This window comes from Oncorhynchus nerka, linkage group LG27, assembly GCF_034236695.1.
Source record: "Oncorhynchus nerka isolate Pitt River linkage group LG27, Oner_Uvic_2.0, whole genome shotgun sequence".
Taxonomy (NCBI): Eukaryota; Metazoa; Chordata; class Actinopteri; order Salmoniformes; family Salmonidae; genus Oncorhynchus; species Oncorhynchus nerka.
Window position 1 is genome coordinate 67,280,100 of NC_088422.1, and position 26,701 is coordinate 67,306,800.

Below are 26,701 nucleotides of genomic sequence, written 5' to 3' on the forward strand. Positions count from 1 at the left end.
GTCTCTCCCAAGCTGCAGGTTGACGTTTATTGTCATGAAACTTCCCCTGGAACTGATCGATTTCTGCTAGACGGTACAGCTGCAAAGTCAAAATTGGATATATTGTAAAAATGTATGAAAACTGAAATGAGCTTTTTGGTCGTAACCACACTGTCAACTGGAAATGTTCGTTAAGGTTAGAGGAAAGGTTGGGGTTATGTTTAAAATCAGATGGTATGACTTTGGTCACTAGCTGGCACAGGGCAAGATTCATGACAATAAATGCCAAAGACTAGACAGACACCCAGAAAAAGGCCCCACTCAGCAGAAGAGATACCTGCAAATGAACTTGATGTTATGCTTCATGAGGGGAACTCATGAACTCAGTTTTCATTAACAATGCCTTTCTGAAGATAAGATACCCGGAAACCATGAAAGAAGCAGTAATCACATTGGTTAGTGCTGGAAAAGGGTACCTGGTCAATTAGTGGGATGGAGAGGGACAGCAGAACAGACACAGAGTGACAGTAATGTAGGGGACATAGAGCAGGAGGAGAGGAGTGTTACATACGTGCTCTCGTACCTGCGAAAGCCTTGGAGATGCGCTCTTTCTTCCATTCCCAGGGCTGGTCGTACTCCTCCGGGGGCCTCTCGTCGTCCTGCGGTAGCCGACTCTCTCTGGGGCAGCGGGGACGCTCGCCGTCCGAGTCCCCTCCGTTCTCAGCTGGCTCGTAGGGCGTGTCGTACAGGGGCAGCGATCTCAGTGACCCCTCCTTAGGCCCCCGGCCACCGCGGATCTCTGGCAAAAGAGAAGAGGGAGAGGAGGGTTAGATTTAATAGACCGTCAATGTGGATGTAAAGGTAAAACGATACGAAGGGACTGAATATGTGAATATTTATGTTAACAATCCAACCAACAGCTTTCATCAGCAGTTTCACTTCCAAAATATCATTTTCTCTACATACAACACTAAGACAGCCATGTTCCAAGGTAGGCTAAATCCAGATATCCTTGGGCAGTGAGATCCAGCTGTCTCTTTACATACCTACCCCCTGAGACCCAGGAGAGGGAGAAGAACCAAACATAGGACACCGACAGCCATGTTAATTATTGCTGTGTGGATCCTAATCAAACTCTATATCTGCTAACAGGGATTAGCATAGCCAAGCAGCACACACATGATCAGGAGAGGCAGCTACAGATGCCTATGTGTGATGGAGGCAGGTCTAGAAGTATTAGGGCTGGGTGATATGGCCATGTATCCATGTATCATATCATATGGTATTTTTCAAAACATTTTGATGGTATTTTCTGTTTTCGATGAAGAAAAGTTGAACATGTTCTTTATGAGTAGTGCATGACCTTAGGGAGGTAACACATATATTCTACATTATTTCAATGGGTCTGTCTCCATTCTGACTTTTATTCTTTTCAATTCAACTTCAACCTAAAATAATTTCCTGCATTTCCTGCACTCATTTGAGATCATTTCCACACTGCCACGATATGGGCAAAAATACTAGGCCTTATTTTTAACCAAATGTTGCAATTGCAATTTAGATCAAAACACTTGGGTGAACTTTTGGAATCATGGAAATGTTTATTGTAATTCTATAGTTAGAATAAATAATTGTGGCCACTTTGAATACAGTGTTGTTTGACATGACAACGAATGAAAATGCCATGGACGAGTTATTGTGACCGGATAGGAACCAAAGTGATGGTCAGTGTTTCCTAGGGGACCCTGGAATCTTTGGCTACATTCAATCTTTATTCATGTAGCCAACATATTCATGCTTCGCCTATTCCTCTTTGATTTAGAAGATACTGTTGCACAAACAACATGATGGATTTAGGCCTCCACCAGCACTTGTATCAGGCTGTATTAGCTAGCTACATTTGCTCAGACTCAGTACTACCCAGCTAACTAGAGATTAGCATTAGTGGCTAACACGATTTAGCTTAATTAACTTGCTATGAAAATACAAACTAATATTGTAATTATAAAACGCTTGTGGATTTATATTAAGATCCTATTGGAAACAACATGGTTGCATGTGCAGCATTGACCATGCAGACCAATTGGAAACAACATGGTTGCATGTGCAGCATTGACCATGCAGACCAATTGGAAACAACATGGTTGCATGTGCAGCATTGACCATGCAGACCAATTGGAAACAACATGGTTGCATGTGCAGCATTGACCATGCAGAGCAATTGGAAACAACATGGTTGCATGTGCAGCATTGACCATGCAGACCAATTGGAAACAACATGGTTGCATGTGCAGCATTGACCATGCAGACCAATTGGAAACAACATTGTTGCATGTGCAGCATTGACCATGCAGACCAATTGGAAACAACATGGTTGCATGTGCAGCATTGACCATGCAGACCAATTGGAAACAACATTGTTGCATGTGCAGCATTGACCATGCAGACCAATTGGAAACAACATGGTTGCATGTGCAGCATTGACCATGCAGACCAATTGGAAACAACATGGTTGCATGTGCAGCATTGACCATGCAGACCAATTGGAAACAACATGGTTGCATGTGCAGCATTGACCATGCAGACCAATTGGAAACAACATTGTTGCATGTGCAGCATTGACCATGCAGAGCAATTGGAAACATTGTTGCATGTGCAGCATTGACCATGCAGACCAATTGGAAACAACATAGTTGCATGTGCAGCATTGACCATGCAGACCAATTGGAAACAACATTGTTGCATGTGCAGCATTGACCATGCAGACCAATTGGAAACAACATTGTTGCATGTGCAGCATTGACCATGCAGACCAATTGGAAACAACATGGTTGCATGTGCAGCATTGACCATGCAGACCAATTGGAAACAACATGGTTGCATGTGCAGCATTGACCATGCAGAGCAATTGGAAACAACATTGTTGCATGTGCAGCATTGACCATGCAGACCAATTGGAAACAACATGGTTGCATGTGCAGCATTGACCATGCAGACCAATTGGAAACAACATGGTTGCATGTGCAGCATTGACCATGCAGAGCAATTGGAAACAACATTGTTGCATGTGCAGCATTGACCATGCAGACCAATTGGAAACAACATGGTTGCATGTGCAGCATTGACCATGCAGACCAATTGGAAACAACATTGTTGCATGTGCAGCATTGACCATGCAGACCAATTGGAAACAACATTGTTGCATGTGCAGCATTGACCATGCAGACCAATTGGAAACAACATGGTTGCATGTGCAGCATTGACCATGCAGACCAATTGGAAACAACATTGTTGCATGTGCAGCATTGACCATGCAGACCAATTGGAAACAACATTGTTGCATGTGCAGCATTGACCATGCAGACCAATTGGAAACAACATTGTTGCATGTGCAGCATTGACCATGCAGACCAATTGGAAACAACATGGTTGCATGTGCAGCATTGACCATGCAGACCAATTGGAAACAACATGGTTGCATGTGCAGCATTGACCATGCAGACCAATTGGAAACAACATTGTTGCATGTGCAGCATTGACCATGCAGACTGAACGAAAGTATTGTGGTCAAATAACAACAAAACCGCTCCTTGAGTGGCGGGGTGGTACTAGGTGTGCGTGGAACGCGGCGTTGAGAGTGCAGAGATGGATGACCCAAGTAGAAGAGTAAACTATTCAAATGGACGTTACACACTGGCGTATCACATTTAACAAACCAAACATTCAAATCAAATTTGATTAGTCACATGCGCCAAATACAACAGGTGTAGTAGACCTTACAGTGAAATGTTTACTTACGAGCCCCTAACCGACAGTGCAGTTTCAAAAAAAGATGTATACGAATAAGAGAAAAGTAACTAAAGTAATTAAAGAGGAGCAGTAAAAAAATAACAATATATAGGGGGGTGCCGGTACAGAGTCAATGTGTGGGGGCACCTGTTAGTTGAGGTAGTATGTACATGTAGGTAGAGTTAATTAAAGTGACTATACATCGATGACAACAGAGAGTGGCAATGTGAATAGTCTGGGTAGCCATTTGACTAAATGTTCAGGAGTCTTATGGCTTGGGGGTAGAAGCTGTTTAGAAGCCTCTTGGAACTAGACTTGGCTTTCCGGTACCGCTTGCTGTGTGGTAGCAGAGAGAACAGTCTATGAATAGGGTGGCTGGAGTCTTTGACAATTTGCAGGGCCTTCCTCTGACATCGCCTGGTATAGAGGTCCTGGATGGCAGGAAGCTTGGCCCCAGTGATGTACTGGGCCATTCGCACTACCCTCTGTATTGCCTTGCGGTCAGAGGCCGAGCAGTTGCCATACCAGGCAGTGATGCAACCAGTCAGGATGCTCTCGATGGTGCAGCTGTAGAACCTTTTGAGGATCTGAGGACCCATGCTAAATCTTTTCAGTTTCCTTAAAATACTGTTATAGAAGGTAAACTAAAAACCCAAACCGGTCCATGCATCAATATATAGTAAAATACAGTATACCGCCCAGCCCTAATAGGTGTCTGTGTATGTTGATCACCCTCTGGCTTCATAATGTCAAAGCTCTAGTCTCAGACTATGACCCATACTGAGTAGCAGTAGCTCCAGATTTAGAGCTATAGGAGGTGTAGCAGGGCCTCCTGTGTGCATGTTGGGAGCTGGGTGTGATGAAAGCCTGCTCTAGCTGATGATGAGCTGACAGCGTTTGGAGAGGAAGAGAGAGGAGAGAAGCCTGGGGGCCTGAGCACCTGTGACTGTGCACGGCGTAGCCTGCCTGACTGACTGGCTGGCTGTCTGCAGAGCGGCGTCATCATCACCAAAGCTATAAACAGCCTCGCCTGGGGCACCACACACCACGGAACAGAACGACAGGAGCACGCCCTTCCCCATCTTCTCACCTATATATCCCTCCTTCACCCTCACCCTCTTAGCGCCACTCCATTACTCTCGACATTCTCCATTCCTCTCTGTAACTTTCCCTCGCTCTCTGAGACATTTATGAATGACATAAGGCAGGGTATAAATGCAAATTCTATGCAGTGCTGAATAATGTTCCCACCTATCCAGTAAGTAAAGAGAGCAGCCCATCATGCCCTTGAGAAGTCTCCCTCCTCTCTCTTACACCCTCTCTCATCCCATCTCCATGTCTTTCCAGTAGCAGGACGACGTTAGCAACCAGCTCCCTTCCTCCTGGGCCATATGAAGCTGTTAGCAGCAAACTCCATCATAGAGTAACGCAATGTGAGGAGAATGAAATACTATGCCACACCACTGCATAATTGCCTTGCAGCCCAGGGGAGCTCTTGCGGAAAAATGAGAGTAGCACGGAGCCTAATGGAGCTACCCTGTGGGGGTTGCCAGAAATCTCCAATGTAATCGTGCGCTAGGCAAACTCTCACCCTCTTTGATCTCACAGTTAAAAGTCTTGGCATTGTGAGATGCTAGAGCGATGAGTGCCCACCTCCTGCCAGAAGAATCAACAGCGATAGAAAGGAAAGGAAAGGGAGGAAGGAGAAAAGTGGGAAGGAGAGGTGGCTGCCGGAGGACTGAGGGAGGATGGGGGAGTGTAATGTTTAGGGGTTTGGTGGGGAGTAAATCTTGCTTGAAGGACCCTTTAATTGGGAGCGTGCTGCCGTGGATAAACTGCCAAAGGGGTATTAAGACTCCCCACCAGGCCCATGAACAAGGCTTACGACTACTCTGTGTGGGGTTGGGAGGGGGGCTGCGGAAACCAGCAGGAGCCTTCTGACATGTTGCCTCAGTGCTTTCCCAGCAGGACTGCATCCCTCCCACCTCCTTCTCGCCTTCCTTCTTTCCATCTTCCCCCCTCCCTTCATCCTTGTTGAGGCATGCTTTGTGAGCTGGGAGGGGTAACATCTGTCTGTTTATATTACCGTGATTAGCTTGATGGTGGAACAGAGCTACAAGTTGTTACACAGCTGGAGCATAGCTACCTCTGCCCTCTGACATCACTGCCTCCGCTCAGGGTCAGGGGTCACCCACCACACCCCCACTCCCCTTCTCCTCCCTGGATGTGAGAGTTCCACTCCAGATGGCACTTCCTCCTGACCTCCTTCTGTCGGTCTGAGACCACTCTCACTACTAGGTAGTCCAGAATTGACCTTTGACACCCTACATTCACCCAGTAGTAGACTGACTAGACGACAAGTTGCTGTGTAGCGAACTCACTAAGGAGAACAGAGGACACATCTAACTCAGGGAGATTAATAACCATGCACTGCTGACTGCACAGACAACTAAATGCTAAGGTCAAAGGTTGGTTAAATGTCTCAACTCGGGTTCAGAGCCAGTGACATATGGAGCGAGAGGGAGAGAGGGTGGAGGGTGAGATAGCAGAATCTTCCTTCCTTTCTCTATCGTCTCTGGTTCGTGAAATAAAGGGATTCATTCTATTGGAAAGAGATCAAGATATTGCTCACCATAAATCCAAGGAGGCTCCTCTTCAATTTACTGAAGGAGGAACCCTCTGGGCATATTAGCATGGCTGTACGTGGGGAACGGGTGGGAGCTTGTGGGAGCGGGGACGCTGCTCTGGATTAAATCAAAGCTATTATCTTAAACCAGCCTGGCAACCAGGAGACCTGACCCATCACCTCCCCACCGCACCCCCACCCCCTTCCCTCCACTCTCTCTCCAACCTGAGGCCGTGAAAACATTAGACAGGAGAGGATTTTTAGAAAGCTAGCTACCTCAGCATCTTTTTCTCAAAGAACCAGGGCATCATATCATCACATAAAAAAGGAAAGAGCAAACAGCCAATAATCTCTGGGTGACTATTGGCTGACTACTGCCTGGACCGCCCACTCCTATAGCTCCAGAGAGGATTTACTGCTATGAAGTGCTTGGAAGGGCACAGTCTATAACAGTCTATCTGGACTCAATTGAGGGGATTTCTCTGCACAAGTGAGGGATTAAATGTGATTGACTTTACACCCCTGGAAAACAATGGAGTGGAAGTAACCATGCTTCAAGGATTTAGTATTTTGGCTCCTCCAAAGAATCATCCATAAAGAAGTCTGATAGTACATCGCCTAGACTAGGATGTATGCTGTACTACCCCCACTAGTTACATTGCACAGTGTGTTCATTGCTTTAATCGTCTGATATTCCAGAGCAAGCAGATACTATTCAGTATGCATGGGGATGAGTATTGTTAGGTCAGCAGACAGTCTTCACTAAGCAAGATTCTGCTGTCCCCCATTGAAGAGGCTAGTCAGGATGAAAGTGGTACCAGAGAAACAGACATATTGTAGCCAACTCCGGTTGTTTTAAAGCAAGACGTATGGAGCTGGAAGGAAACGGCTTTCTCTTCCCAACAAGCCATTACTTCAGTCAAGTCTTGGCGTTCAGCTGCTTATGAATGCGAAGGAAGGCCATTGAAGACTGGCCACCTGTAAACAAAGCATTCAGTCGAGCTTGTTTAGTGACAAAGAGACAGCGAGAGAGAGGTTGATTAACAAAGCTCCCGTGCCAAGACGTGTCTCTATCTAACCGTAGCCAGCGGATTTTCTACCCCGTTTCATTTCAGTTTTTCACATTGACGTGGCCTAGCTGTGAATGCGGAGCAGAGTAGCGGACTATCAAGTGCCGGCAGTGGCACCGAGGGCTTTGAGTTATCTGTGTGTCACCCAGAGGTATTGTGTGTCAGGCTGAGAGCTGGCTGACAATTGGAGGTGTATGCTCCCTGACCCATGTCGACACTGCTGTGAGCAGGGCTGTGCTAGGAGGTCTCACTGCCTTTTGTTCCCCAGACCCCATAGAGAATAGGCACATAATGGAGTCAGTCTGGATGGAATGGAACCTGAGACTGGAATGATATGGAGGGAACATGGGCAGGGGGGGTACAATGGTTCAGTTGAAGAGGCAATGCATTACAACGCTTATAATGTTATACCAATTTGACTATAATTTCATATATCTCTCATGATGTGGAATTACTGCAAATTATACATTGTCTTTGTCATACGGTCTGATATACCTGTCAGTCAAATCAGCATTCAGGGCTTGACCACCCAGTTTATAATGTCTACTATCGCATTCGAGGGGTGGAGTTGGAGGGGTGGAGGTAATGACAGGAGAAGCAGCTGGACCAGCTCATATCTCTAAGAATCTCTCCACAAGGCTGCTTTTCATTGTGCTCAGCGAAATCAGACATGTCACAAATGAGCACGACTTGAACTTCAATCAACTTGCAACAGCCAACTACATAATATTCCATATCATATTGTGTGAAGAAGTGTGACCTCTGTAGCCAGCCCCTCTCGGTTTTAAAGGATCTCTTTATGTAGGTGGTCACTTCTCTACACTTCACTGCCCTTGGGATACAATAGGAACACTTGCTAGACATGTAATCAGTACAAAAGAAAGAGTGGAATTGGAGTCGAAAATGTAGCAGTCTACAAAAGAAAAAGAACAGGGGGGAAATTACCATGCATCTTTGTTCCTGTCTCTCAGAGAAGCAGAAATATATTCAATATTTCAATATTTATTTTCTTCTTGATTACAAATTTGGAAACAGTCTGAAAAGCTTCTGAAATCGATAAGCTGCGAGTCACTGCTCCATCGGTGCCTGTCGGTCTATCAGTCAATGTGGGTGCGTGTGTGTCTCTGTCGGTCTTTCAGTCAATGTGTGTGTGTGTGTGTGTGTGTGTGTGTGTGTGTGTGTGTCGGTCGGTCTACCAGTCAATGTGTGTGTGTGTGTGTCTGTCGGTCTTCCCGGCAATGTGTGTGTCTCTGTATCAGTCAATGTGGGTGTGTGTCTGTCGGTCTTTCATGCAATGTGTGTGCATCTCTGTCGTTATTTCAGTCAATGTGTGTGCGTGTGTGTTCATCTGCCACTCAATGTGTGTGTCTCGGCCAGTCTTTCCGGCAATGTGTATGTGTGTCTCTCTGTCTGTCTTTCAGTCAATGTGTGTGTGTGTGTGTGTGTGTGTGTGTGTGTGTGTGTGTCGGTCGGTCGGTCTACCAGTCAATGTGTGTGTGTGTGTGTCTCTGTCGGTCTACCAGTCAATGTGTGTGTCTCTGTATCAGTCAATGTGGATGCGTGTATGTCTCTGTCGGTCTTTCAGTCAATGTGTGTGTGTGTGTGTCCGTCGGTCTTTCAGTCAATGTGTGTGTGTGGGTGTGTGTCTGTCGGTCTTTCATGCAATGTGTGTGCATCTCTGTCGTTACTTCAGTCAATGTGTGTGTCTCTGTCGTTATTTCAGTCAATGTGTGTGTGTGTGTGTTCATCTGCCAGTCAATGTGTGTGTCTCGGCCGGTCTTTCCGGCAATGTGTATGTGTGTCTCTCTGTCGGTCTATCATTCAACGTGTGTGTGTGTGTGTCACTGTCGGTCTATCAGTCAACGTGTGTGTGTGTGTCTCTGTCGGTCTATCAGTCAATGTGTGTGTGTGTGTGTGTGTCTCTGTCGGTCTATCAGTCAATGTTGTGTGTGTGTGTGTGTGTGTGTGTGTCGGTCTTTCAGTCAATGATGTGTGTGTGTGTGTGTGTGTGTCTCTTTCAGTCAATGATGTGTGTGTGTGTGTGTCTCTGTCCGTCTACCAGTCAATATGTGTGTCTCTGTCCGTCTACCACTCAGCTAGTGTGTCTCTGTCCGTCTACCACTCAGCTAGTGTGTCTCTGTCCGTCTACCACTCAGCTAGTGTGTCTCTGTCCGTCTACCACTCAGCTAGTGTGTCTCTGTCCGTCTACCACTCAGCTAGTGTGTCTCTGTCCGTCTACCACTCAGCTAGTGTGTCTCTGTCCGTCTACCACTCAGCCAGTGTGTCTCTGTCCGTCTACCACTCAGCCAGTGTGTCTCTGTCCGTCTACCACTCAGCCAGTGTGTCTCTGTCCGTCTACCACTCAGCCAGTGTGTCTCTGTCCGTCTACCACTCAGCCAGTGTGTCTCTGTCCGTCTACCACTCAGCCAGTCTACCACTCAGCCAGTGTGTCTCTGTCTCTGTCTACCACTCAGCCAGTGTGTCTCTGTCCGTCTACCACTCAGCCAGTGTGTCTCTGTCCGCTCAGCCAGTGTGTCTCTGTCCGTCTACCACTCAGCCAGTGTGTCTCTGTCCGTCTACCACTCAGCCAGTGTGTCTCTGTCCGTCTACCACTCAGCCAGTGTGTCTCTGTCCGTCTACCACTCAGCCAGTGTGTCTCTGTCCGTCTACCACTCAGCCAGTGTGTCTCTGTCCGTCTACCACTCAGCCAGTGTGTCTCTGTCCGTCTACCACTCAGCCAGTGTGTCTCTGTGTCTACCACTCAGCCAGTGTGTCTCTGTCCGTCTACCACTCAGCCAGTGTGTCTCTGTCCGTCTACCACTCAGCCAGTGTGTCTCTGTCCGTCTACCACTCAGCCAGTGTGTCTCTGTCCGTCTACCACTCAGCCAGTGTGTCTCTGTCCGTCTACCACTCAGCCAGTGTGTCTCTGTCCGTCTACCACTCAGCCAGTGTGTCTCTGTCAGTCTACCACTCAGCCAGTGTGTCTACCACTCAGCCTGTCCGTCTACCACTCAGCCAGTGTGTCTCTGTCCGTCTACCACTCAGCCAGTGTGTCTCTGTCCGTCTACCACTCAGCCAGTGTGTCTCTGTCCGTCTACCACTCAGCCAGTGTGTCTCTGTCCGTCTACCACTCAGCAGCCTAGTGTGTCTCTGTCAGCTAGTGTGTCTCTGTACCACTCAGCCAGTGTGTCTCTGTCCGTCTACCACTCAGCTAGTGTGTCTCTGTCCGTCTACCACTCAGCCAGTGTGTGTGTCTACCACTCAGCTAGTGTGTCTCTGTCCGTCTACCACTCAGCAGTGTGTCTCTGTCCGTCTACCACTCAGCTAGTGTGTCTCTGTCAGTCTACCAGTGTGTCTCTGTCCGTCTACCACTCAGCTAGTGTGTCTCTGTCCATCTACCACTCAGCTAGTGTGTCTCCTTTATCTGCCTCCTGCAGAAGGAACAAAAGCAGCCATGCTGTCCATCCTCCCTCTGCTCCTCACTCAAACTGTGCCAATCTACCAGCCCCTGCCAGCGCCTCAGACATACTTTTGGGAAGGCTGGAGGCAGTTTGAATCAAGCGTCCTGTTCATTATTGGCCTGGAGAGGAGTGAGTATTTTGGGTCTTGCTGCTCTTTCGTTGTGCTGTTGGCTTCCTTGTAAACATGCCTTGCTGCAACTGGAAGCCATGGCCATTCGTGTTTCAGCCGGAATATTATGAAATCTTCACTTGGCAATGACAGTTTTGGACAGAGAACTGCTTAGCTAGAGTCAACTGTTTACTCACAGATAGGATATAGGCATTCAGGATGATGACACATTATGCCTATAATGAACCTTTGGCTTAACCACAGCTGGTATCATACCATGATCCTTATAGGGTGCTGGTGGGGAAAACGAATCATAACACGGTCATTTGAATGTGGGTTAAATGAAGAATGGCACAGGCAGTCACAGATAATACCCTCTCTTTTTTTGCGAGTGTGTACGTGTGTTTATTTTTCTGCTTCCCAGGCCGGCCAGGGGGAAGGTAAGAGATGTTGAGGAGGAGATGTCTTCTCCCTGAACGCACTGACATGCATATGGATTCACTGGCCTGGAGATGTACACAGAGAAGAAAATGACAGAGGGGGGGATGAGAGAAAGAGAGACCGAGTTGGAGAGAAAGAGAAAAACAGTGAAGGACTCACGGTGTTCCACCAGTACATGAGCAGCCGTCACCTGAAGGCTCAACACCACACTGATGAAAACAAATGCGGAATTACTTCGGTTTTTAAAGCAATATCAGGCTACTGTCTCTCTAAGTTGGCCCAAAGACAAAACATCTCTCCCAGCGCATACAACGGAGTGCTTACTGAGGTAAAAGTGAAGTTTCTTTCATATCCTAAAAGTACAAGACATACTATATCATCCTACAAAGGCATGAAAACAGCCATTTGTAATCCCTAAGGAACCTTTATTTGTATTTATAGACTGTTGTGTACCCTCAAACTGTTAATTCACCAAATACATCAGAAGACAAATAAAACCCAGGAGGGTTCACACAGCACTGACTGTCCAACGTAACACACTGCTGTAATCTGCTGCACTGTTTCTCATCGAAAATCATAACATCACAATCCATCCAGCAGCAACAGAAACCACCCTCAGGTCAAATCCCCAACACAATACAGACAAGCCAAAATGAAGCGTCCAATTACAATGAAAGGATTGTTAGTCTTATTACGAAACAATGGCACCAAATCAGTAATTAGCTCAATCTGGGGTTAAGCATGGGATGGTGAATGTCAGAAGTACCGAGCTGCATGGTGGGGAAGACAACAGAACAGAACTGATCTACTGATGCCTCCATGGCCTGTTTAACAGTCTGTCCCTTGCCCCCTTTATGCAAATGACTGTCCAGTCTCCGGCCACAGCACAGACAGCAGCATTGATTGCTACACGGGGCACAGCAGCGACTACAGCTCGTTAGGACTGTGGTGAAGGCTCATTAACATGAGATGGATGGGATCCTGGGCTTGGAAAGGTGCCCTGTTTAGTCTACCTACATCAGGGCTCCCCTACTGGTGTCCTACGGGTCGTGGTTTCACCCCCCCTCATGTATTCTGAGCAAATGATTAAAACACTTTTTTATTTTTTTATTTTACCTTTATTTAACTAGGCAAGTCAGTTAAGAACAAATTCTTATTTTCAATGACGGCATAGGAACAGTGGGTTAACTGCCTGTTCAGGGGCAGAACGACAGATTTGTACCTTGTCAGCTGGGGGATTCGAACTTGCAACCTTCCGGTTACTAGTCCAACGCTCTAACCACTAAGCTACCCTTGTTGGACATAAAAGAATAAACACCAGGAATTCAACTCCAAGTGAATTTAATTTAGGAAATTTGTTCAAGTATTCCCATGCATAGAGAGACACATATGATCGCATACAAATGTAAGCAGTTTGATATGATTATGTTTTATTCAAATATTATATCTGTTTGGGATTATTATGGTCAATTTGCAGTCTACAAATGATTTGTAATTATTTTCGGGTCCCCGACCAGCCGCTCAACAAAAAAAATTGGCTTCTGGCTACATGACATACACACCCGCAGGCATACAACCGCCAGATAGACTGTACTGTTCATCACGCTATGGACAAAACAGTAGCATGTACTGTGGTACCCTGACTTGTTTTCATTGGGTTCATTGCTGTTGATTTTACTTGCCTCATCCACATCAAAAATGGATTACATTTTGATGCCAGGCGGGTTTACAGGGATTGAGAAACTAGGATTTATAGAGTCAGTGACAACCAGTCTGAGCACTGAGGCAGCCTGCCTGACACCACACTTTGGGCTCTACAGTAGCTGGTGTCATTTTGTAAAATTCTCCATTCTGAATAGCTGCAGGGGCTGCCTGCTGCTCTCTCTGTGTGTCTATTGTTCCTGAGCTGAGATAAGACTGGCTCAGGATTAGAGGAGAGTGCACCCAGAGTTCAGCTCCAGTGAGAAGGCTGGGGTGGGACAAGGGAGCAGAGTAGAGGAGAGTAGCAGAGGAGTAGCCATTGGCTAAGAGCAGTGTGAAGGCCAGATGTGGTTTTGCTTGCTAATCTTTCCCTGGGATCAGCCAGAGGAGGAGAAGCCGGATGATGACACGTGGACATTGCTGTGATGAATAGCCACTCGACCTGCCCCTCCCGCCGCCCCCTGCTGGGGGTCAACAGCCCATTAGTGGTGATGGCCGGGTCTCCAGCAGCAGACCGTCAGCCACTCCCCCCAAAAAGAGAAAGAGTGGGTGGGTGAGGAAGAGGTCTCTTCTAGCCCCAATCTCTAACGACTTCCTTTGACAATCATCTGCATCGTTCATAGCCAAATGAACCCAAACCCCAGCTGGACTCTAAATGGGATTCTCTCTCTCTCTATCCTGGTCTCTGGCTGTTGCCAGGAAATGGCTATTCTTTAGCAATTGGCAAATTAAATATCTTTCTCCTTATTGCACGTTAATCCGATAATCTCTGCCTCCAGCACAACAAAGCAGGGAGCAGTGGAGAAATCTGTGGGAGATTAAGCTTCATCACCTCGGTACTGTGGCGAGCGGACAGACAGAGATTGACAGTGTTGTCCTCCTCAGGCTGCCTGTCTCTCAGTGTAGAAGCGCTGCCACTCTTTACACTCTCACAATCACACACCCGCTGCTAGTACCCGTGGCAACAGGAGGAACGGAACCACACCACCACCTTTCTCGTGACAACAGAACAACACTGACCTCCAGTCAGCTGTAATAATTAGGTACCTCAGATATAATGGCGCATACACACCACATGAGATGAAAATAGACCACTGCCACGCCTCCATTCATGCCATTTCTGAATGCTTTTTCTCATGCTATCACACTCATTGTCCACAACAACATTAGAACCGAATTGTAACAAATCAGAAAAGCAACACCAGTGTCTTGCTCATTAGGCCACACCGTAGCAAAATGTTTTAATGTTCGTAACAGAAAACGAAAGAGCATTTCTGTTAGTTTCAGAGCTTTTTCTTCCATTTTACCTACTGAACACAGCCCACTTCAACATTTAGGCCCATAATGAACCAGAAAACAGGAGCAGCAGAACCCTGGAGGCAGATATAAACACTGGTCAACACAATGCATGGTATTGATCCCTCCCATTTATTGGAAAAGGCTCTTAGTAAACAACAAGTCAACAGTGAGACCTGTTTACCAATACTTCCCCTGTAGATTGATACAGGACATGGACGCCCTCAGGGGAACATGGATTAACAGAGTTCTCTGACAATACAAATAGTTACACAGCCAGCCATTCAGCCAATGACCTCACTCTAGGCTGAGTCGACCTTCAGCAGGTCATTTAAATACTGTGGAGGTGGATAACCACGGTAAGCTTCTTGCTGTGTTTCCATCATGATGTGATCTCCTTTGCCCTTCCCGGTATTAAACAAAACATTACCGTAGACTCACAGATAACCCCTGATACTATTCCTAGGGTTCTGTATCGGTCTGTTCTAGATTATAGCTTTGGTACCTCTCCATCAACAGTGGACCATACCACCTTCATCTTTATAAATGATAGATAAATTGCTGCCAGTCAAATGCCTCTCCATGTTATTTTGGCGGCCGACAAGGGCCTGTCTTTTATCTGGACCCAGTGGTGGTGGAGGTGGTGTTGTCCCCTTCTGCTCCCATTAGATCAGGCCTGGGGGGAGGATGGGGGAGCCAGGGCCCAGCTACTCATCTCAGCCCAGCCTGATTGCACTTGACAGAGGATAAAGTCTCAACCAGGACTACAGTACACAGGTGATTCACGGGTCTGGTACATTTGTACCACCAAACACTCAGACAATTATAGAAGGCAGATAAGAGTGGTCCCAGCATAAACCAAATGATGCCACCCAAGTAAGATAAAGACATTGTAATCACAGAGGATAAGAAGCTACAAGAAAATCGTCACTGACTGATGTTGATAATAAATCAGAGAGCTTTAGGGCTTTTAGATTGCGTGGGGAAAATTAATTAATCAGTTACTGTTGTGCAACTCCCTCCTGAGGAGCAAACCAAACAAAAACAATTAAAAGGAGGAATGTTTTTTCTTTTGAAAAGTAGTGAAAGCAATTCAGGACTCCTGACAGTCACTCATGAATTAATAAGATGTTTGTTATTGTTCTCCTTGGTGAGAGACCAGAACACAGTGACTCAGTTTGTTTGTAAATCAGCTTGGGAATGGTGATTGAGAAGTGACGGTAGACTACAACTGAATTCAAAAAGAACCAACAACATGTTAGTCAAGTTCATAAAGGATGCCTACCCCCAGATGAACCGCCTTCCTTCTTCCACTTACATATTCACGCTATTTGCATATTGTCGGAATGAGAACATAAAAAGAGAGCTCATTTCCCTTAATGAGTAAAACACAAAGCAAAAGTCAAGGAGTGTAAACAAAATGCTAAATCGCTCCCGAGGGTTCTCTATGCACAGAATGGGCTCTTCTTGTAAACAAAATGCTAAATCGCTCCCGAGGGTTCTCTATGCACAGAATGGGCTCTTCTTGTAAACAAAATGCTAAATCGCTCCCGAGGGTTCTCTATGCACAGAATGGGCTCTTCTTGTAAACAAAATGCTAAATCGCTCCCGAGGGTTCTCTATGCACAGAATGGGCTCTTCTTGTAAACAAAATGCTAAATCGCTCCCGAGGGTTCTCTATGCACAGAATGGGCTCTTCTTGTAAACAAAATGCTAAATCGCTCCCGAGGGTTCTCTATGTACAGAATGGGCTCTTCTTGTAAACAAAATGCTAAATCGCTCCCGAGGGTTCTCTATGTACAGAATGGGCTCTTCTTGTAAACAAAATGCTAAATCGCTCCCGAGGGTTCTCTATGCACAGAATGGGCTCTTCTTGTAAACAAAATGCTAAATCGCTCCCGAGGGTTCTCTATGTACAGAATGGGCTCTTCTTGTAAACAAAATGCTAAATCGCTCCCGAGGTTCTCTATGCACAGAATGGGCTCTTCTTGTAAACAAAATGCTAAATCGCTCCCGAGGGTTCTCTATGCACAGAATGGGCTCTTCTTGTAAACAAAATGCTAAATCGCTCCCGAGGGTTCTCTATGCACAGAATGGGCTCTTCTTGTAAACAAAATGCTAAATCGCTCCCGAGGGTTCTCTATGTACAGAATGGGCTCTTCTTGTAAACAAAATGCTAAATCGCTCCCGAGGGTTCTCTATGTACAGAATGGGCTCTTCTTGTAAACAAAATGCTAAATCGCTCCCGAGGGTTCTCTATGCACAGAATGGGCTCTTCTTGTAAACAAAATGCTAAATCGCTCCCGAGGGTTCTCTATGCACAGAATGGGCTCTTCTTGTAAACAAAATGCTAAATCGCTCCCGAGGGTTCTCTATGCACAGAATGGGCTCTTCTTGTAAACAAAATGCTAAATCGCTCCCGAGGGTTCTCTATGCACAGAATGGGCTCTTCTTGTAAACAAAATGCTAAATCGCTCCCGAGGGTTCTCTATGCACAGAATGGGCTCTTCTTGTAAACAAAATGCTAAATCGCTCCCGAGGGTTCTCTATGCACAGAATGGGCTCTTCTTGTAAACAAAATGCTAAATCGCTCCCGAGGGTTCTCTATGCACAGAATGGGCTCTTCTTGTAAACAAAATGCTAAATCGCTCCCGAGGGTTCTCTATGCACAGAATGGGCTCTTCTTGTAAACAAAATGCTAAATCGCTCCCGAGGGTTCTCTATGCACAGAATGGGCTCTTCTTGTAAACAAAATGCTAAATCGCTCCCGAGGGTTCTCTATGCACAGAATGGGCTCTTCTTGTAAACAAAATGCTAAATCGCTCCCGAGGGTTCTCTATGTACAGAATGGGCTCTTCTTGTAAACAAAATGCTAAATCGCTCCCGAGGGTTCTCTATGCACAGAATGGGCTCTTCTTGTAAACAAAATGCTAAATCGCTCCCGAGGGTTCTCTATGCACAGAATGGGCTCTTCTTGTAAACAAAATGCTAAATCGCTCCCGAGGGTTCTCTATGCACAGAATGGGCTCTTCTTGTAAACAAAATGCTAAATCGCTCCCGAGGGTTCTCTATGTACAGAATGGGCTCTTCTTGTAAACAAAATGCTAAATCGCTCCCGAGGGTTCTCTATGCACAGAATGGGCTCTTCTTGTAAACAAAATGCTAAATCGCTCCCGAGGGTTCTCTATGTACAGAATGGGCTCTTCTTGTAAACAAAATGCTAAATCGCTCCCGAGGGTTCTCTATGCACAGAATGGGCTCTTCTTGTAAACAAAAGACATCAACCAACAAATACAAGGCAAGTCCTACGTAAATATGAACATTTAACTTGACTTTTACCCAAGGAAATAGTATAGGCTAGACCTAACCCTTCACTATACTGTTGTAGTTGGTGTGACATAATGCATGTTTGTATAGTTCAATATACATTATAAGTGCAGGAGCAGTCCAGAGGTAGTTGATTGATGGGCTTGAGTACTGTACAGCCCAAATGACAGGGATTATAGATAAAGATTTGTCTTATTCCTCTGTGACCAGGGTCAAGTCAATTCTCGTCACCGCCATGCCAATCTGAGCCCCAAATGAAAAAGTGGTTAGCATTAGCATATTTAATTCAGCAGCCCAGAAAGTCATAGCTCTGCTTGGAAATAGGATCTTACTCTTCATTTCCTCTATTAAGATAGATGAGATTCCTGCTCTAACACCACAGAACTATAGTCAGACATTCACACCCACATTTCCTATGAATTACATTAATAGAGGCTATGTAAAGCAGAGCAGGTTTACATTCACAAAGGCACTGTGAATCGCGGAGCTGAGCCTTAGCAAAAAAAAAATTGAATCCATTGTGTGATAGGATCTCATGTCAAAAAGCATAACTTTATTCTAGTATCATATAAATCCTACCAAGGCTGTAATAATGAGCTATCAGAGTGCAGAAGCTATAGTATTATGACAGGCCTGCCTGCCAGGCTGTTAAACCCCATGCTTGTGTATTTTACAATGCCTCTCTGCCTAGCTAGTTGGGCACCATGGCTGCCACGTGGGCTTTGTCCTCCACACTACACCAGCAGGCTGGAGCTTGGCATGGAGAGCTCAGCCATTCCCAGCTCCCCCAAAAGCACCACTAGTGAAAGTATGGGCCATATAGGTCGGGTCGACTCTGTTCTGCTCTGCTGGCCCGTTGTTTTTGGAAAGGCAGTGTCACTCGGCACCCTCATTAACATCAGCCACATCCATTACCATCAGGAGTTCTGAGTCACAGGGTGTCGGGAACATCAGCCCCCTTAGAGGACCAAGGAATCCCAAACCAATAAAACAGGAACCCAATAAACATGAACGATGCTGAGTGAATAACCTCCATCCCATCCATTATTTACAATGCGGAAAAACACAGAGGGAGATGGGAAGAACGGGACACAGTCGATGTGGAGATGCAACGTCAACGACATCATGGAGGTTGTTAGTGATGCCATTCATTTGTAGGATTAGGTAGCGTCATGGGTCAGGACCCGTTCTGTTCGTGAACAGTATTTCCCTTCACCTCATTGGAAGTCATCCTACTTCTGTACTCTGTCAGTAACACACACTTCCCTAACCGGTCTCTCTCAGCCGCTGCATGTGTCACTGTGGTAAATATACGCAGCTGTTAGAAAAAGTACTCTCCGGAGAACGCTGACCTTACGAACTGAATCAGAATCGATCGTCTCATTGCGGTGTAAACCTGTCATTGTGACTGAACATGTAGAGTAGTCGGGGAGGAGAGCAGTAGTTGGAGCTGATCAGGAATGGACTGGAACTGCAGTCAACAATGGCGCAGAGACTAATCACAAGACTTTGGGAAAAGAGATGGTAAACTGACAGGAGTTATGTACCCAACCAGGTCTCTCTCTCTCCCACTGTATACACTGCATGTAGCAGCAGTACAATCATCCTGCATGTGGTTTGGCCCACTCCTTCACTTCAACAGGAATGTCTCCATCTGTGCCAAACTGCCTTTCACAAAATGTAGATACAAGCAGAACCAAAAGAAAGACAGGATGAATAGAGTTTAGGTTGAGAGAGTACGGTGGTTGAGTAAGGGAATGCACATTTTGATTGAAACTGCCTGCGTCATGATATGAACAGAATACCACATGCCATGATACTACACACCATATATCATAATAAACTAACCATAAATACACACACACACACACACACACACACACACACACACACACACACACACACACACACACACACACACACACACACACACACCTCAGATGATAAACCCTTCCATTAGAGGGTTCTAAAATACCATGCCATTTCCCTGTTGTCCTGACCTCAGAGAGGCAGGCTGTATCTGCTACTCGCCTGGTATTCAGTGAATGAGAGGAGTGGTAGATGGAGGGGGTGTTTTGGATTCCTCACCAGTAGGTCTGGGCATCTATTCTCAGCTGGCCAAGCTCCCGGTCAAACAACCCCACTACAACCACACACACAGCTGGAAAGGCAAACACACATGCAATCACACATACTTGCTCAATCTTGGTGCACACACACACACGCCCTCCCCATTTCTCCTCCCACAGTGTCCCAGGGGTGGGCTGACAAGACCCATCCCCGCTCAGAGCTGCTTACTAACACATTCTTCTACCTGACGTCGCCCTTCCTCCCTCACTCATATTCTCTCATTCATTTATTTTCTTCGGGGGATGCAATGAATTCCATACTGGTGAGATGGCAAAATATCTAATGTTCCTAATCAGAGAAGAGTGGCATGTACAGTTGTGGTTCTAACTATTGACCCATGTAATCCAAACTATGTTCTCTCATTCCATAAATGTATAAACCACATTTCACTGCGAGAAGGCCTCAAGTAGCGGAGAGGAAATTATTTTTGATAGAAATACAAGTAGTAGCAGAACGCAGTACTAAGGAACCCCACCTCTTTCAGGAATACCTAGGATAGGATAAAGTAATCCTTCTCACCCCCCCCCCCTTAAAAGATTTAGATGCACTATTGTAAAGTGGCTGTTCCACTGGATGTCTTAAGGTGAACGCACCAATTTGTAAGTCGCTCTGGATAAGAGCGTCTGCTAAATGACTTAAATGTAAATGTTAAATGAAGCTCTGTGTGCCAGGAAGCATGTGCTTTTGATTCATGGCGAGCATGTATGACAACGAATGTGCTTACTAGAGTGCAGTTTAGGTGTGTGTGGTGTGTGTCTGTAGAGTGGGCTGGGCTACCAGTCCTGTGGGTGTGTAGATGAAAGACTCCACTGACTTCTTGCACTTCCTGCTGAGACACAGGAAGCTCCCAGTTTCCTGTCAGGAAGGGGAGGAGCCAAACTCTCATGAATCCCAACTCAGATTCTCTCGCTGTATTCCAACAAAACCCCTGTCAAAGAAAAAGGTTCTTGCACCTTTGAACGCACAGAGAAACTTTTTGTGAAACAGGTTCAAACTTTTACACAGTGTACCATCGACGTTAAATATCTCAGAGGAGGTGCAGAGTGCCCGTGCCATCTGATTATCAGGCTCCTTGTGTAATGACATTTTCCTCTCCTGTTGTCTGAATTCCTGTGGACACACAGCAAAGGATGTGGCCCCAGCAAACACAGTCGTAGCTGCTGAATGATGGCGGACCTTTATCCAGGCAATATTTGAGACATGAAGCCTCAGGACAGATGAAAGGGAAGAACGAGAGTGGCAAATATCCCTGGAAGTATTGATGATTTGACCAGCCAGTGCTTCTCCTGAACAATAGCATGGATCAAAAGATGTGTGGTTCAGGTCGGGGTCTATTCTCTCTGCATAAAGCGTTTTTTGTTCCGTTAAAAGAGCCTGGTCTGAATGGCTGTCTGGTTGGAGTCCCCCTGCACATTAATAACATTCAATAGCTATTCAGGGTCCATTTGTGCAGAGTGAAGACTGAAAATCCGCCGTCCCCTCTGGGTGAAGCACTGATACACTCACATGTAATGCAAACAGGGCAATTCAATTAAAGGCAAAGGCATTTGATCACTCTGAACGAAGAGGGTGGCTCGATCTGAAAGGCATATTTATCACCATCAAGGACTGTCCTGTGACAATGGGGGAATTTGGCATCCTGACTGTTTCCAAGAGGTGACGCATCACAGCTTCCTGAAAAGATGAGTCATGAAGCTGATTAGAAACAGTAAATGTGCCGTTCCTCGAGAAGAAGTTATGCATCATAAGATAACAGAGATGACTTTACTTTTTACTATTTCCTCATTGAGTGGGCCCAAGAGGGTAAGCAATGCCCTTCATACCATAGTAGATCCTGTTGTCTCATGACTGAGAGAAGGAGGAGTCTAGCTACATTTCCTTCTCAATCCAGCTCTAAGAATTGTTTCAGATTCAATACAACCGTTCTGTCACTGTACAAAGACAAGAACAATCATGTTTTGTCTCCACTCCAGATTCAATTTGTACTGATGGAGACAGTGCCAGTAGACAGAAGGACGGGAGAGAAACGGAGCGAGAGAAAAGGAGAGAGCGAGAGCGAAGGAGCGAGAGTGAAGGAACTAGACAGAGCGAGAGCGAAGGAGCGAGACAGAGCGAGAGCGAAAGAGCGAGACAGCGCGAGAGCGAAGGAGCGAGAACGAAGGAGCGAGGCAGAGCGAGAGCGAAGGAGCGAGACAGAGCAAGAGCAAGAGCGAAGGAGCGAGACAGAGCAAGAGCGAAGGAGCGAGACAGAGCGAAGGAGCGAGAGAGCGAAGGAGCGAGAGCGCAAGAGAGCGAAGGAGCAAGAATGAAGGAGTGAGAGTGAAGGAGCAAGTGCGAAGGTGCGAGAAGGAGCGAAGGAGCGAGAGTGAAGGAGCGAGAGTGAAGGAGCGAAGGAGCGAGAGTGAAGGAGCGAAGGAGCGAGACAGAGCGAGAGTAAGCGCAAAAGAGCGAGAGCAAAGGAGCGAGGGCATAGGAGCGAGACAGAGCGAAAGAGTGAAAGAGCGAGAAAGAGCGAAGGAGCGAGAAAGCGCGAAGGAGCGAGAAAGCGCGAAGGAGCGAGACAGAAAAAAGGAGCGAGACAGAAAGAAGGAGCGAGACAGAGCGAGACAGAGCGAAGGAGCGAGACAGAAAAAAGGAGCGAGACAGAAAAAAGGAGCGAGACAGAAAAAAGGAGCGAGACAGAAAGAAGGAGCGAGACAGAAAGAAGGAGCGAGACAGAAAGAAGGAGCGAGACAGAGCGAGAGAGCGAGACAGAGCGAAGGAGCGAAACCGAGCGAAGGAGCGAGACAGAGCGAAGGACGAGACAGAGCGAAGGAGCGAGACAGAGCGAAGGAGCGAGACAGAGTGAGAGCGAAGGAGCGAGAGCGAAGGAGCGAGAGTGAAACAGAGCGAGAGCGAAGGAGCGAGAGCGAAGGAGCGAGAGCGAAGGAGCGAGACAGCGCAAGAGCGAAGGAGCGAGACAGAGCGAGAGCGAAGGAGCGAAGCAGAGCGAGAGCGAAGGAGCGAGAGCGAAGGAGCGAGACAGAGCGAGAGAGAAGGAGCGAGAGCGAAGGAGCGAGACAGCGCGAGAGCGAAGGAGCGAGGCAGAGCGAGAGCGAAGGAGCGAGAGCGAAGGAGCGAGAGCGAAGGAGCGAGAGCGAAGGAGCGAGGCAGAGCGAGAGCGAAGGAGCGAGAGCGAAGGAGCGAGAGCGAAGGAGCTAGACAGAGCGAGAGCGAAGGAGCGAGACAGAGCGAGAGCGAAGGAGCGAGAGCGAAGGAGCGAGAGCGAAGGAGCGAGAGCGAAGGAGCGAGACAGCGCGAGAGCGAAGGAGCGAGGCAGAGCGAAGGAGCGAGACAGAGCAAGAGCGAAGGAGCGAGACAGAGCAAGAGCGAAGGAGCGAGACAGAGCAAGAGCGAAGGAGCGAGACAGAGCGAGAGCGAAGGAGCGAGACAGAGCGAGAGCGAAGGAGCGAGAGAGCAAGAGAGCGAAGGAGCGAGAGCGCAAGAGAGCGAAGGAGCGAGAGCACAAGAGAGCGAAGGCGCAAGAATGAAGGAGTGAGAGTGAAGGAGCAAGTGCGAAGGTGCGAGAAGGAGCGAGAGTGAAGGAGCGAAGGAGCGAGACAGAGCGAGAGAGGAGCGAGAGCGAAGGAGCGAAGGAGCGAGACAGAGCGAGAGAGGAGCGAGAGCGAAGGAGCGAGAGTGAAGGAGCGAGAGTGAAGGAGCGAAGGAGCGACAGCGAAGGAGCGAGAGCGAAGGAGCGAGACAGAGCGAGAGAGGAGCGAGAGCGAAGGAGCGAGAGTGAAGGAGCGAGAGTGAAGGAGCGAAGGAGCGACAGCGAAGGAGCGAGAGCGAAGGAGCGAGAGCGAAGGAGCGAGACAGAGCGAGAGTAAGCGCGAAAGAGCAAGAGCAAAGGAGCGAGGGCAAAGGAGCGAAGGAGCGAGAGCAAAGGAGCGAGAGCGAAGGAGCGAGACAGAGCAAGAGCGAAGGAGCGAGACAGAGCGAGAGCGAAGAAGCGAGAGAGCAAGAGAGCGAAGGAGCGAGAGCGCAAGAGAGCGAAGGAGCGAGAGCACAAGAGAGCGAAGGCACAAGAATGAAGGAGTGAGAGTGAAGGAGCAAGTGCGAAGGTGCGAGAAGGAGCGAGAGTGAAGGAGCGAAGGAGCGAGACAGAGCGAGAGAGGAGCGAGAGCGAAGGAGCGAAGGAGCGAGACAGAGCGAGAGAGGAGCGAGAGCGAAGGAGCGAAGGAGCGAGAGTGAAGGAGCGAGAGTGAAGGAGCGAAGGAGCGAGAGCGAAGGAGCGAGACAGAGCGAGAGTAAGCGCGAAAGAGCGAGAGCAAAGGAGCGAGGGCAAAGGAGCGAGAGCAAAGGAGCGAGAGCAAAGGAGCGAGAGCGAAGGAGCGAGACAGAGCGAAGGAGCGAGACAGAGCTAAGGAGCGAGACAGAGCTAAGGAGCGAGACAGAGCTAAGGAGCGAGACAGACCTAAGGAGCGAGACAGAGCTAAGGAGCGAGACAGAGCTAAGGAGCGAGACAGAGCTAAGGAGCGAGACAGAGCGAGAGAGGAGTGAGCGAAGGAGCGAGAGCAAAAGAGCGAGACAGAGCGAGAGTAAGCACGAAAGAGCGAGAGCGAAGGAGCGAGCGAAGGAGCGAGAGCGAAAGAGCGAGACAGAGCGAGAGTAAGCGTGAAAGAGCAAGAGAGCGAAGGAGCGAAACAGAGCGAAAGAGTGAAGGAGCGAGAAAGCGCGAAGGAGCGAGACAAAGCGCGAATGAGCGAGAAAGCGCGAAGGAGCGAGACAAAGCGCGAAGGAGCGAGACAGAAAAAAGGAACGAGACAGAAAAAAAGAGCGAGACAGAGCGAAGGAGCGAGACAGAGCGAAGGAGCGAGACAGAGCGAAGGAGCGAGACAGAGCGAGGGAACGAGACGGAGCGCGAAGGAGAGAGACAGAGAGCGAAGGAACGAGACAGAGCGCGACAAAGCGAGATTAATGGAGCAAGAGAGGAGGAGCGAGAGCGAAGGAGCGAGAACGAAAGAGCAAAGGAGCGAGACAGAGCGAGAGCGAAGGAGCGAGACAGAGCGAGAGAGAAGGAGCGAGAGCGAAGGAGCGAGAGCGAAGGAGCGAGAGCGAAGGAGCGAGACAGCGCGAGAGCGAAGGAGCGAGGCAGAGCGAGAGCGAAGGAGCGAGAGCGAAGGAGCTAGACAGAGCGAGAGCGAAGGAGCGAGACAGAGCGAGAGAGAAGGAGCGAGAGCGAAGGAGCGAGAGCGAAGGAGCGAGACAGCGCGAGAGCGAAGGAGCGAGGCAGAGCGAGAGCGAAGGAGCGAGAGCGAAGGAGCGAGAGCGAAGGAGCTAGACAGAGCGAGAGCGAAGGAGCGAGACAGAGCGAGAGCGAAGGAGCGAGACATAGCAAGAGCGAAGGAGCGAGACAGAGCAAGAGCGAAGGAGCGAGACAGAGCGAGAGCGAAGGAGCGAGAGCACAAGAGAGCGAGAGCACAAGAGAGCGAAGGCGCAAGAATGAAGGAGTGAGAGTGAAGGAGCAAGTGCGAAGGTGCGAGAAGGAGCGAGAGTGAAGGAGCGAAGGAGCGAGACAGAGCGAGAGAGGAGCGAGAGCGAAGGAGCGAAGGAGCGAGACAGAGCGAGAGCGAAGGAGCGAGACAGAGCAAGAGCGAAGGAGCGAGACAGAGCAAGAGCGAAGGAGCGAGACAGAGCGAGAGCGAAGGAGCGAGAGCACAAGAGAGCGAAGGCGCAAGAATGAAGGAGTGAGAGTGAAGGAGCAAGTGCGAAGGTGCGAGAAGGAGCGAGAGTGAAGGAGCGAGACAGAGCGAGAGAGGAGCGAGAGCGAAGGAGCGAAGGAGCGAGACAGAGCGAGAGAGGAGCGAGAGCGAAGGAGCGAGAGTGAAGGAGCGAGAGTGAAGGAGCGAAGGAGCGAGAGCGAAGGAGCGAGACAGAGCGAGAGTAAGCGCGAAAGAGCGAGAGCAAAGGAGCGAGGGCAAAGGAGCGAGAGCAAAGGAGCGAGAGCAAAGGAGCGAGAGCGAAGGAGCGAGACAGAGCGAAGGAGCGAGACAGAGCTAAGGAGCGAGACAGAGCTAAGGAGCGAGACAGAGCTAAGGAGCGAGACAGACCTAAGGAGCGAGACAGAGCTAAGGAGCGAGACAGAGCTAAGGAGCGAGACAGAGCTAAGGAGCGAGACAGAGCGAGAGAGGAGTGAGCGAAGGAGCGAGAGCAAAAGAGCGAGACAGAGCGAGAGTAAGCACGAAAGAGCGAGAGCGAAGGAGCGAGCGAAGGAGCGAGAGCGAAAGAGCGAGACAGAGCGAGAGTAAGCGTGAAAGAGCAAGAGAGCGAAGGAGCGAAACAGAGCGAAAGAGTGAAGGAGCGAGAAAGCGCGAAGGAGCGAGAAAGCGCGAAGGAGCGAGACAAAGCGCGAATGAGCGAGAAAGCGCGAAGGAGCGAGACAAAGCGCGAAGGAGCGAGACAGAAAAAAGGAACGAGACAGAAAAAAAGAGCGAGACAGAGCGAAGGAGCGAGACAGAGCGAAGGAGCGAGACAGAGCGAAGGAGCGAGACAGAGCGAGGGAACGAGACGGAGCGCGAAGGAGAGAGACAGAGAGCGAAGGAACGAGACAGAGCGCGACAAAGCGAGATTAATGGAGCAAGAGAGGAGGAGCGAGAGCGAAGGAGCGAGAACGAAAGAGCAAAGGAGCGAGACAGAGCGAGAGCGAAGGAGCGAGACAGAGCGAGAGCGAAGGAGCGAGAGCGAAGGAGCGAGAGCGAAGGAGCGAGACAGCGCGAGAGCGAAGGAGCGA

At 48.2% G+C, this 26,701-nt stretch overlaps 1 protein-coding gene across 3 annotated transcripts in view; it reads right to left on the bottom strand.

Annotated features, from left to right (window-relative positions):
• LOC115112187 (SH2 domain-containing adapter protein F-like) overlaps positions 1–26,701 on the bottom strand; it is a 137,939-nt gene that overhangs the window by 34,333 nt on the left and 76,905 nt on the right. For all 3 annotated transcript variants that reach the window (XM_029639055.2, XM_029639053.2, XM_065011911.1), the window contains one exon: positions 563–778. In XM_029639055.2, coding sequence (XP_029494915.1) covers positions 563–778 — 216 coding nt within the window. The remainder of the gene's footprint in view (positions 1–562; positions 779–26,701) is intronic.